At 54.9% G+C, this 12,733-nt stretch overlaps 1 protein-coding gene across 1 annotated transcript in view; it reads left to right on the top strand.

The window, feature by feature from the left end:
- Positions 1 to 4,056: 4,056 nt before the first annotated feature.
- Positions 4,057 to 12,733, top strand: part of RGS14 (regulator of G-protein signaling 14) — a 31,180-nt gene continuing 22,503 nt past the window's right edge. Inside the window, exons 1-5 of the mRNA XM_015563364.1 lie at positions 4,057 to 4,275; positions 11,524 to 11,545; positions 11,721 to 11,899; positions 12,252 to 12,344; positions 12,434 to 12,577. Of these exons, the coding sequence (XP_015418850.1) occupies positions 4,231 to 4,275; positions 11,524 to 11,545; positions 11,721 to 11,899; positions 12,252 to 12,344; positions 12,434 to 12,577 (483 nt within the window). The 5' untranslated portion in view covers positions 4,057 to 4,230. The remainder of the gene's footprint in view (positions 4,276 to 11,523; positions 11,546 to 11,720; positions 11,900 to 12,251; positions 12,345 to 12,433; positions 12,578 to 12,733) is intronic.

The raw sequence follows: 12,733 nt of genomic DNA, 5'->3' as shown, positions 1-12,733 counted from the left end.
TTTCCCTTCCCCTCTGAAATCAATTATATCCTATATAAAAAAGTGTAGTATGCAAATTGTCCTCTCCACCACCAGGGAGTTCAACTGGAGTTGGACCAGGGAGCCCGTGGGGGAAGGGAGGGAGGCCAGGGCAGGCGAGATGGCAGGAGGCCCTGGGAGGCAGTGGTGGCAGGGTAGACCCTACCAGTGCACAAATTTCATGCACTGGGCCTCTAGTGTTTTTAATAGTGTCCATGAAAGGTGCAGGAAAGATGGCAGTGGACCAAAGTTTGAAAACTGGTGGCCCATAGCCAAATAGAACTCTGTTTTGCCTGCTAATGCTATTTCAATAAATGATTTGCCCTAGCTGGTTTGGCTCAGTGGATAGAAAGTTGACCTGTGGACTGAAGGGTCCCAGGTTTGATTCTGGTCAAGGGCACATGCCTGGGTTGCAGCCTCGATCCCTAGCAGGGGGTGTGCAGGAGGCAGCTGACCGAACAGTGATTCTCTCTCATCATTGATGTTTCTATCTCCCCTCTCCCTCCCTCTCTGAGATCAATAAAAATATATTTTAAAAAACAAAATACAGCCCTGAAAAAAAAATACAGCCCTGACCAGTTTGGCTCAGTGGATAGAGCGTGGGCCTGCGGACTGAAGGGTCCCAGGTTTGATTCCGGTCAAGGGCATGTACCTTGGCTGCAGGCACATCCCTAGTAGGGGGTGTGCAGGAGGCAGCTGATCGATGTTTCTCATCGGTGTTTCTAACTCTCTATCCCTCTCCCTTCCTCTCTGTAAAAAAATCAATAAAATATTAAAAGATACTTGATTTAACTACTGATATATTTAAATGAGGAGTCTTAAATTCACATTAGAAATGCAAATTTCCAGTTTCTTAGGAAAAATTGGGAGATCCAACCAAGTTAAGCCCATGGACTGCCCCCCCCTATAAATGCTGTCCTCTTCTAAGCTATTCTCCAGGCTGGCTGCTCATTTGCCCCACCTGTCTGGTCCCTCTCCAGTGGTTCTCAACCTTCCTAATGCCGTGACCCTTTAATACAGTTCCTCATGTTGTGACCCCCAACCATAAAATTAATTTCGTTGCTACTTCATAACTGTAATTTTGCTACTGTTATGAATCGTAATGTAAATATCTGATATGCAGGATGTATTTTCAGGGGTCACGACCCACAGATTGATAACCACTGCCTAGACATTTGAACCAACGACCCCTGTTATAGATCACAACATGGGACCTTGGTTGGTTGCTCCTTTATTTTATTTTAAGAAGCTTCCCTTTTGAATGAATGAACTTATTCAGGATTAACTGATGAGACATCTTTTCTGGCTCATGTATTTTTAATGAGTCAGACATGTACAACAAGGGTCCTCTGCCACTCCTCTCCCAAGGGGTATGCCCTTCCAGAGATTTACTTATATCCATACAAACAAGGACATGTACATTCCACTAGACTTCCATGAGGGCAGGGATTTTTGTTAAGTACGGTCACTACTGAATCCCCAGCATCTAGAACAGTACTTAGCCTATAGGAGGTGATCAAAGGAAAGGCATCTTCAACATCGGGGACAGGAAATGCAAAGTCAGGGAGGGTCCCCTGAAAGTATAAGGAATGCAAGCAGTTTTGAATGGCTGGAGAGTGGTGGGCAAGAGTTTGATTGGGGTCAGAACTCAAAGGCTTTTAACTCTCAGCTAAGGAACATGACCCTTTTCCAGGGTGGCTTTAAGCATGGGAGTGGCCAATGTGGGTTGCTCCCGCTGTGGTGAAGAGAAGAGACTAGAGCCAAGTAACAGGTCGGGAGATTGAATAGGGGGTCATTAGGACCAGATGCGGGAGGGCAAGGCCTGGGCCAGGGAAGTCTCCACCGGAAAGGGGATCAGAAGTCCCACAGGAAGACTAAACATCAGTAACTGATCCCCTTTGGGAAGCCAGAGAGAGAGAAGTTGAGAATAGTATTCTGTGGAATGGAGGTGCCACACACCCATGGCGTGGAGAAAAGTAGATAGGGGCTCAGGGATGGGAAATCCCAGGGTTGCCGGGGTCCCTGAGGGGACTATGTGGTCAGAGTTAAAACTGGCATCCATGGTGAAGAGGGAGGGGAGGGAGCGGTGTCTCTCAGGAGCAGGAGAGGATGACCTTAGGAAGGGGTCCCGGGCAGAGCCTGTGATTGGGCCTTTTGGGGAAGGAAGATGAACTGTTGGCACTTGTGCTGATGGTGGCCCAGGTCCAACTCCTGGCACCCCAAGCACAAATATTCACAGCTTAGCATATCTCTAACTTGATGTGAAACCTTGGGCAACTCATGTCTCTCAGAGTCTAGTTCCATGATCTATACGATAGGAATAATGAGAACCACTCACAAAGAAGTTGTGAGGATAAAATGAGGTCAGGATGGGAGAAAACCCTGTAAATTGTAAAGCCCCCTCTGAAACCAGGCCCAGATCCATGGCACAGCAGACGGGCAGGCAGTCTCCACTCACATCACACACTCCACACCCCCTCAGAGGCACATTTACACTCCTTATCAAAACCACCATGAGCAATGCTCCAGGCCTCCCCAACAAAAGCCCCATATACACACCAAGTCTGAATGAATCCCTCTGTCTGGGTGGCCTGGAGCAAGGGTCTGAAAGGAGACAAGAGTCAGGGGTGATTTAACTAGGGTAATGCTACCTGCTATAACAAATAGACCCTAATGTGTGTATTGGTTTGCGGTTTATTTCTCGCTCATATGTAACAGCCCAAGACTGCTGTTTCTGGTTGATGAGTGGCTTGCCTTTGGGCACTAATGTAGAGACCAAGGTTTCTTCCTTCCTGTGTCTCCACAATCTCCTGGAACCTCATCATCTTCTGTATCCAGCCAGCTAAAGGGAAAAGAGAATGTAGAGAGCGTATACTACTTCAAAGCCTTGGTCCAGAAACAGCACACATCATTCCACTCATATTCAATTGGTGGGAGCTAGTCACATGGCCATACCTTACAGCAAGGTAGCCTGGGAAATTAAAGTTTAGCCATGTTCCCAGGAAGTAAAGAACATGAATTTGTGGTGAAGAAAGACTTAGTTTCTGCCACCGAAGGTTTCAGGTCCTGGGCCTAGAAAGGGGCAGGGTGTAGAGGGTAGAATATGGAAAAGGGGGTGTCACCTTTTCCTTTAGAGAGAGGGGCCCAAACTGGGGTAATGGGTGACTAAAGGGCTCTAAGTCCATACTTAAAGTAGTGGGTACATGTATGTTTAAGAAAGAGGCAAACTGAGGATTCTGGCTAAAGGGTCCAAGTTCATCTGGAACTGGGCCAGGCTGAGAGGGCAGGGTGGCACTCTTCAGTTGACAGGGCTCTACCGAGGTGGGTGGGATTTGTATGTGAGCGAAGTGAGTGTGAATGCACGTGTGTCTTTGAGCACCGATGCACCTGGTCCATGTCCCTGCCCAGATGGGCGAGTGAGGGCTTACACATGCCTATGTGCAGGTGTGCCTGTCACATGTACCTGTCCACAGGACTGTGCATTCATATGACTGAACACCAGGTGATCCTTATGAGGGAGAACCTGTGTGTTTATGACAGGCACACCCGAATGGTCTGTATGTACATGACCATGCATGCAAGGTTTCAGTCTGTCTGCACAATTAGGCACATGCCTGAGAAGTGTCTGGGCACAACTGCCTGGAGGAGGTGTGCTGAATGTGCACAAGCCCAACCCACAGCACATGTGAGATAAGTGTGTGCTGAGTAAAGTCCATGTGTGAATGGATACGCGGTGCACATGTACACATGTACACAAGCCCATGGAAGCCCCTGCCGGGGTGTCCGGAGTTGCCTAGGTGTGTGAGCGTGCACTTCTGTGTGCCCAGGCATGACCTTGGAGCTCCCTGGGCAGGGTCAGACCAGCTGAGCTCCTCTCTGGGCACACAGAGGCCTCTGTGTGTGTTAGTGCCTGTGTGGGGCGCTGCAAGGTTGTGTTGGTGGCGTGTGTGTGTGTGTGTGTGTGTGTGTGTAGGAAGAAGCTGTTCGCTCTCTTAGACCTTGCTTTTTTCTGTGGTTCCGTTTCTATAGAGACACTTCCTGTGGCAGAGAAAAGAGGTAGTGAGCTGGTCTTTCAGGATGTGAGGGCCCACAGGAGCGGAGCTGGGCTCTCTCCGCCGCCTGCCTGCCGCCCTGCAAGCTCTGGCCTGCGGCGCTGCCCACAGTCCCCATGGTGGGTACCCCCCGTGGCGGGGCCCGGTGAACAGCAGAGGCATGCCAGGGAAGCCCAAGCACCTGGGCGTCCCCAACGGGCGCATGGTGAGTGTAGGCTCCAGGCCAGGCTCTTGGGGAGGGGTGGGCACACCCAGGGTGGAGCCCAGGAGCTCACAGGCAGGGCTGGGCAAGAAGAGCCTGCAGGCTGCTTGTGGGTGGAAAAAGTTGGGTACAGATAGCAGGTGGTGGGACCTGTTGCCCTCACCCCAGCACCTTCCAGATTGGCCGGCTGGGGACCTGGTCACAGGCTTCTGGGTCCAGCCCTTACTGCTCCCTCTCCTATTGCTTTGGAGCTGCTTGCATCCTAGGGTAGCAGGGACACTTGGCATGCCCCTTGGCCCCTGCACACCCCATGGTGGCCCAAGCCCCCACACCTCACTTAGCCTCAGCCCTCCCCTCCTCACCCCATGTTCTGATGCCCAAGGTCAAGTAAGGGGCAGCCGGCACTGGGTCACTGCCCTGCAGCTGGACCAATTCCATAGGCTTCCTGCCAGCACGGGCAGTCCTTGGGCAGCCTGGGATGGGTGCAGCTTGTCTGTTCTATTCCGGGGCTACCAGGAAGGGTAGAGGTAGCTGGGCTGTAGGATGCCCTGGCTGTTGCTGCTGCCCCACCCCCTAAACCCTCTCCCTGGCTGCTTGGCCTCCGGGTCAGAGCTGCCCTTGCAGGTCCAGCTTCTTTACTCTTGCAGCAGACAGGGCAGGTTGTGCTGGGCCTCCCTTCTCTACTAGAATAACAGCCCACTTGGCAGACCCCTAGCCCCTCCCAACAACCCCAGAAAGGCCAGACTGTGTCCTAGCCCCTCACCAGGCCTCAGCCTAGTATTACGGAACAAAGCCATTGGGTCTGGAAACCTGGGTTCCATTCTCCCTTACTAGGGGGTCCTCTCTGAGCCTCAGTTTCTTCATCTGTAAAATGAGAATAGAACAGTTATCAGAGGCTTGTTGAGATGAAGTGGAATGGTGACTATGAGCCCCCTGACCCATTATGAGAGCTCCATAAATGTCAGCCCAATCCCACCCCTTCATTCTCAGCCCCTCTTCAAGGATCCCCCGCCTCATCAGGAAACTGAGCCGCCCCCAAACCCACTGCAGCCTCCTAATTCTCAAGATCTGTTTCCGTCTCTCCTTCTTCCAGCATCTGCTTATTGCCCAGCGCCAGGCTAGCTGTGTAGGAGAGAGGCAGGTCCCTCCAAGTTAGCCCAGTCGTCCACCTCACTGTTTCTACCATCAAGTTTACTGAAAGTTCAAGAACGCTTGGGCCTCACACTCCTACCCTGGAGGCATGACACTTGGGTGTCCAGGCCAAGGGGGACCATGCCCACTCCCATGCCCACCCCAGTCGGCAGCGGAGGAGCCTGGAGACAGGCTTTACCTCTACCCTTCCCTCATCAGTGATGTCTGCTCTGCCCAAAGTCATGGAGAGCAAGGAGGGCACCCAAGCCATGCGCCCGGCCTCCACAAGCCCACAGGCTTTCCTCTCAGCAACCGGCACACGGGTCTGCCTTTGCCCTTCCTGGGCCTGTGCTGAATGCTCTGTGCCACCTTGGGAGTCCCGAGGGCTACAAATTGGCCACTTGCTGGTCATCGAGAGCTTTCTGAGGCCATGTTCAGCTGAAACAGGGAGAGACAGACATGCACTGGCATCTGCAGCAGGGGTGAGCATAGAGAGGCACCTGTGAGCTAGGTATCTGGCTCCTTCCATGAATTACCTCCAGCTAGAGGCTCAGAGGAATAAGTGACTTGCTGAGGGCAGCTGGCAGATAGAAAGGGCTGCATTTGAACCCGGCTAGTCTGACTCAATACCAGGGCTCCTTTGCCTCCCCAAACTGCTTGGCTCTGTCCTCCCCCTCCCTCCCCAGCTGCCACCCCACCCGCCATCATTCCCTGCAGAGGCAATTTTATTCCTCAGCCTTGTCTTTCTGCCACTCAGCGTGTCAGGCAACTGCAGTGAAACCTGTCACTTAGAGATGACTCTCAGCCCTCTTCCCAGAGATGTCTTCACGCGGCTCCAACCGCCACGTCACCTGTTCACTCCTTCATTCAACCTCTTCTTAAGACCTGCTCTGGGCCACCCCTGCCCTGACCCTCATCCCAGGCCCAGCATCCTGTCCCCTGCCCTCAAGCAGCTCCCAGGCTGGCAAGACACAAAAGACATGAGCACAAATGCCTGAATCAAATTCAGGTTTGGGCAGAGCGCCGGTCAGGGATAGAGAAGGCTAGAGGGGCCTGGGGAGGGAGAACTGACCTCCTCCCTCCTGGGTGCACTGTGGCAGGGCAGGTATCCTGAAAGGATGTGCCAGCTGGAGGAGGGCATGGCCTGGAGAAAGGCCCAGACATGGGAAACGCTGGGAGGGGTGGTTATTGTGTCTGTCAATCCCCAGAGGCCTGGTTAATCGTCCCCACCCGACAAGGAGACCGGCAAGGCACAGCCCACTCGCCCTCTGGACCAGTGGTTCTCAACCTGTGGGTCGCGACCCCTTTGGGGGTTGAACGACCCTTTCACAGGGGTCGCCTAAGACCATCGGAAAACACATCTATAATTACATATTGCTTTTGTGATTTATCACTATACTTTAATGATGTTCAATTTGTAACAATGAAATTGGGGGTCACCACAACATGAGGAACTGTATTAAAGGGTCGCGGCATTAGGAAGGTTGAGAACCACTGCTCTGGACCATCCATCTCAGGGCCAGGCCCTGAGTGACAGGTGGCCTTACCGAGGGGCCAAGTCTGGGGTCAGGTCCATAGGGCTGGCTCAGACTGAAGGGGCCAGGCTCCTACGGTTCTCTGTGGGTGTCTCTGGGCCTCTGTTTCCCCAAGTTAGAATGAGATGATGGTACAGAGTGCCCAGCACAGAGGACACTCAGTAAATTGACCCTCTCTTTGAGGGTCTGACCTCACCAGGGGTCCAGGTTCATGAGGAGCCACTGGGCCTTATACCCCCAATTGACCTTGCCCACCTGTGGCCCAAGGGCTCAGGCCCTGGGCCTCCCAGCTCCCCTGGGATGTCTCCTTTCCATCCTGGGAAGCAACTTAGTGGAGGGGAGACCTCAGACTCCAGAGTCAGGCGCACTGGGTTCCGATTTCAGCCCAGCCACCTCGCAGCCGCGTGACTTCTGGGGCCTAGGTTTCCTCACCTGTGACATGGGAGTAACAGTAACTGCCGCACAGGACCAGGATGTGAGGGTGGCGTGAGAGCAAGGACATGGACTGTCAGAGAGTACCGGTCACACACGGGAGCTCAGGAAACCGGCCACCCTCACCTCAGTGTGCTCAGTGTCCAGCGGCTCCCCCAGGGCCCATCTCCTAAGAAAAAGTATGGCAGGCTGAGGCCCGACCATGGGTTGGGGATGCCACTGGCCACCACACCCTTCCTCATCCTCTCTTCCCCTTTTCTCCCCATTCACTCACCACTTCTCCTCAGGCGGGCCGGGTGGGGCCAGGCCAGCCCTGCTCAGCGCGAGTTCCCCGGGCCTGGGAGCCTGGGCAGGTAGGAGCTGGGGCATCAGCATGCCAGCGGAGCCCGGACCACCACCGGCCGGCTGCTTTCACATACGGGCCTCGTCTGCCCTTCCCAGCAGCCCCAGCATGTTGGGAATGCTGAGCCACATGCTATCCAGGGGGAAACTGAGGCCCAGAGAAGGGAAGTTACTTGCCCCAGAATAGTGGAACTGGAACTGGACTCTATCTCCACCCTCTCCCACCTCTGATCTCTGTCCCTATCCTGCCTTGACCTCAACCACAAAGATCAACAACCAGTGGGGCAGGAGGGGTTCAGGAAGGTGAACTGCAGGCCTCAGAGATGGGGTGTTCATGTGGAGCATCCCTGGTGGGGAGGGGTGCTGGGGCCACCTGGGGTGCAGAGGAGGGCTACTTGGGAGCACTGGGGCAAGGAAGGGTCTTCATGGAATGGTGTTCAGGTTGGTTCCCTCCTACAACCCAGACCTGCCCCCTGGATGCTACCAGACTGATAAGGGAGAGAGGCCCAGAAATGGGTGGGTAGAAGCTGGGTGGGCAGCTGGTATTTGGGGGAGACTGATGTCAGTGGGCAGAGATTGGAGAGCTGTTGGGTAGGGGAGCAGGAGAAGATATCAGGCAGAGGAAAGAGCAAACCGGGAAGCAGGAGTCTGTAGGGGTGAGCGGAAAGGTCTGATAAAGTGCAGGGTGGAGGTGAGGGAGGGGAAAGAGGGAGGCTGAGGGGGGTCATTCGCCAGGCCCACGCAGGGCTTCAGCTATAACTCAGCACCTGCTTGGCCTCCCTGGGCAGGGAGTGGGGCCTGTGGAGGATCTGGGAGCTGGCTCCACCTAAAGACACGGAAAATCAATTTGACCCAGTGCAAACAGACCAGGCGTGAGGGCTGGCTCCGGTGTGGGAACCTTTGCCCTCTCTGAGGCCCTGGCCTGGCCCCTGCAGTCATCGGGGCTCTGCCCAGGTTGGAGGACAGGCCAGAGGAGGCCAGTGGGTACAGGAGCGGGCAGGACCCAGTGGCACCCCTAGAGGAGTGGGGAGTCAGGATGGTTCCCAGAGACCTGCGGGGAGGGCTCTGACCGTGGCGATGAGGTTGGGAACAGCTGCAGAGCAGTTTGAAAGAGCAGGCTGGAAGGGGCGGGTCGTCCTCACACATCCCAGCAGTTGGGACTTTCTCCTGCCGCAGTGGGAGACCACTCAGATGAAACCGTTAGACGGGACAGAGCAAAGGCAGGAGGGTGAGGGCTGGGCGGGGTGCGCTGGGAGCCGATTCCAGGCCCAGCCATGCCCCGGTGAAAACTTTCCCCCCTCCTCCTCAGTATCTGATCCCAGTGCTCCTGTTGGGAAAGGAGGCTCCGGGAGGAGACCACGGTTATGAAACTAGAAAAGGCTGGGATTTGAATCTGTGCTCTCTCCTCTGTGGCAGGGCTCACAAACTTGAAAGTGGGAGCAGGGTCAGACGCCAATACTAATACAACAACAGCAATCTTATTGTTGTCAGTATTATTTACATATGCCAGATAGTGTCCTGAGTTCTTTATATATATTTAACGTATTTAATCACAGCAACCCTTTCAAGTCAGGGCCTTTATTTGCTCCATTTGAATAGAAGAAACTGAGGCCCAGAGAGGGGAGGCACCCTGTCCAAGTCACACAGCACAGATTTGAACTCACACAGTCTGGGGCAGCACCTGCTTCCATGAGTAACATCAACACATCCAACTGGCCCCAGGGACCCGAGGAGAGCCTGAGCTCCTTCTTAAAAAAAAAAAAAATTGATTTCAGAGAGGGAGGGAGAGAGAGAGGGAGATAGAGACATCAATGATGAGAATCACTGATAGGCTGCCTCCTGCACGCGCCCTATTGGGGACCAAGCATGCAACCCAGGCATGTGCCCTTGACTGGAATCAAACCCAGGACCCTTCAGTCCGCAGGCTGACGCTCTATCCACTGAGCCAAATGGGCTAGGGTATGAGCCCCGTTTGACGCTGGCTGCTGCTCAGTGCCAGCCAAGGTTGCCATGCTGGAAGGGCTCAGGTAGCTGGGGCATTATAGTCTTAAAGGGGAGACAGACAGCTGGGGTTTTCTGTAAAACTCCTGATTTTTTAAAAATGTTTTTATTGATTTTAGAGAGGGAGAGAGACATTAATTGACTATTTAAAAATGTTTTTATTGATTTTAGAGAGGGAGCGAAAGAGACATTAATTGACTACATCCTGCATGCTCCCTACTGGGGATGGAGCCCAAAACCCAGGCATGCGTCCTGACCAGGAATTGAACCGGCAACCTTTCAGTGCACAGGAGGATGCCCAACCAACTGAGCCACATTGGCCAGGGCCAAACTCCTGATTTCTAAATGTGGGAAACCACTTCAAAGTTAAAAGAAAAAAAACATTCTGAGGACCAAGGTATTAGTAATGTCCTACATATCTGCAGGCCAGCCCACCTCTGTCTGTGACCTGCGTGCCCCAGAGGGGGAACTGCAGCCAGAGCGGGGGGTGGGAGGGGGCAGGGAGCGGCTTCCTGGGGGAGGGGTCTTTGCAGACTTGTTTCCAGTGGGGATGGGAAGAAGGCACAGGTGGTGGAGGCTCCTGTTCCAGGGCCTCGTGAACATGTAGGAGGGGAGAGGGTGGGAGAAATCGGGGATGACTCAAGCCCTGATGCTGGGCGCTCAGGTGATGAGAAGAAAGGCAGGGTGCAGGGAAACAGGTTGGGTGCCCTGCTGTGGTGGTGGCAGAGGTGGCTTCCACTGGGGACGTGATGAATTTGAAGCGCGTGAGGGACCTTGGGTGGAGATGTTAGCAGGAAGCTGGCTGTGTGTGTTTGGAGCTGGGGATATATGGATGGGAGAAAGGGCCCAGGACAGAGTAAGGGAGGGGTAGCAGCCACCTTCCGTGGGTAGGAGATGATGAGGAAGCTGGAGGAGCTGCTAGGAAGGTAGGAAGACCAAGCAGGAGTCATTTGGAAAGGAGGGTTTTCCTGTTCCACTAATGACTGGGATTCCCAGAGACGCTGGAGTTCTGTGTGGAGGGAAGGAGAGGGATGGAGTTGGTCTCTACAGCAATGCCACTCACAGTGCGGTCCATGGACCAGCAGTGTCAGCATCACCCAGGAGCTTGTTAGCAACGGCCCCATCCTGGACCTACTGAACTGGAATCCCTGGCGGTGGAGCCCTCCCGGGCTCTCTCAAGCACACTGAAGCTTGAGGACCACTGCTCTGTACTATAAAATAGTTTCCTGTGCCCTGCCCAAGGGTGGGACACAAGGGAGACCCTGGGCCCCAAAAGGAAACAGTTGCCATAAGGAAATCATCAGTTTTAGAGGCACCTCTCCTTCCTCAAAGACAATGTGGACATGGCGCTTACCGCATGCCGGCCACTGTTCCCGATGCTGCAAATACTTTAAACGATTTGGTCCTCACAACAGCCCCAGGAAGTGAGCTACTATTATTATCATCAACCCCTATTAGCAGATGGAGACAAACAAGTAACTTGCCCAAAGTCATACAGCTAGTAGGTGGCAGAGACAGGACACAAAATCTACCTACCTGGGCTGTATACCTGGGCTTCCCAGCAGGCGCCGGAGGAGGGAGCCAGGGGCACCTGGAGGACACCAGCACACAGGGAAGGGGCACGTGATGGAAGGGGGCCTGGGGACAGCCTAAGCAACACCTCGAACACGCAGTGGCCTGGCTGGGAATGCCCAGCGCGGTCCTGCAAGCAGAAGAGAACACGGCTCCAGTCTGTGGACTGGTCCCAGGACTGTTCTTTGAGAATCCGTCCTGGGCTGCACTCTGATTTTCTACCTCGGATCTCTTGTAGGTTTTGGCTGTCTCCGATGGAGGTAAGTGACCAGCCGGTGGAGGAAACCTGGCAGGGGGGGTGGGGTGGGGGGTATGTGAAAATGGGATGGGATACCTCTGCCACTTGCTATCTTTTTCCGGGGAAAGGATCTGCACATGGGGTTGGGCCAAGGGGAAGGCTGCAAAGCTCACATCCACTTGTCTATCCCCCTGCAGAGCTGAGCAGCACGGTGGGACCCCAGGACCAGAGCGAGGGCCGAGGCAGCTCCCTCAGCATCCACAGCCTCCCCAGTGGCCCCAGCAGCCCCTTCCCCACTGAGGAGCAGCCTGTGGCCAGCTGGGGCCTGTCCTTCGAGCGGCTGTTACAGGACCCGCTGGGCCTGGCTTACTTCACGGTAATCCCTGGAGTGGGATCGGGAGGGTGGATGGCAGAGGGGCTGGGAGCATGGGCAGAGCTTCAGGCTGGCCAGTGGGGCTCCTCTGTCAGCTGCCTCCTCCACAGCTTTGCGTTGGCACCCTTTTCCTCCTTTCCCAGCGGGCACTTGTTTCTCTCTGCCCTTGTCTCGACCTCTCATTTTCTCTCTCTGCTCTGAATCTGGCCCCGTCTGTTTGTCTGGCACTATCATCTGTTTGTCTGGCACTATCGGTCTGACTTGGCCTCTTAGCCCTGAGGCTCTATCGGATAGAGTCTATCCCAATCTCTTTGACCGCATCCCTGACTGGGTCTCTGACCTTCATCCGCCCCAGGAGTTCCTGAAGAAGGAGTTCAGTGCTGAGAACCTGACTTTCTGGAAGGCCTGCGAGCGCTTCCAGCAGATCCCTGCCAGCGACACCCAGCAGGTGCGGGTAGCGGGGAGCTGAGGCGGAGGGAGAGCTGGGACCAGGGCCTGGGCGGTGCCCCTGACCGTTTCCTGTCCCGCCTGCCCCAGCTGGCTCGGGAGGCCCGCAACATCTACCAGGAGTTCCTGTCCAGCCAGGCGCTGAGCCCCGTGAACATCGACCGGCAGGCCTGGGTGGGTGAGGAGATGCTGGCTGAGCCGCGGCCGGACATGTTCCGGGCACAGCAGCTGCAGGTGAGAGGGCGTGGCCGCGGAGGGGACCACGTGGAGGAGAGGCGGGGCCAGACCCAGGGGCGGGGCCTGAGCGGCGCAGGGTAGGGGATGAGCGGTGGGGAGGGGAAATGTGGTTGTGGGCTTGGGGACAAATAAATAGGGGGGCGGGGCGCTGGT

Source organism: Myotis davidii, unplaced genomic scaffold (assembly GCF_000327345.1).
Source record: "Myotis davidii unplaced genomic scaffold, ASM32734v1 scaffold438, whole genome shotgun sequence".
NCBI lineage: Eukaryota > Metazoa > Chordata > Mammalia > Chiroptera > Vespertilionidae > Myotis > Myotis davidii.
The sequence above is the reverse complement of the archived record's forward strand: the minus strand, read 5'-3'. Positions and strand labels throughout refer to the sequence as shown.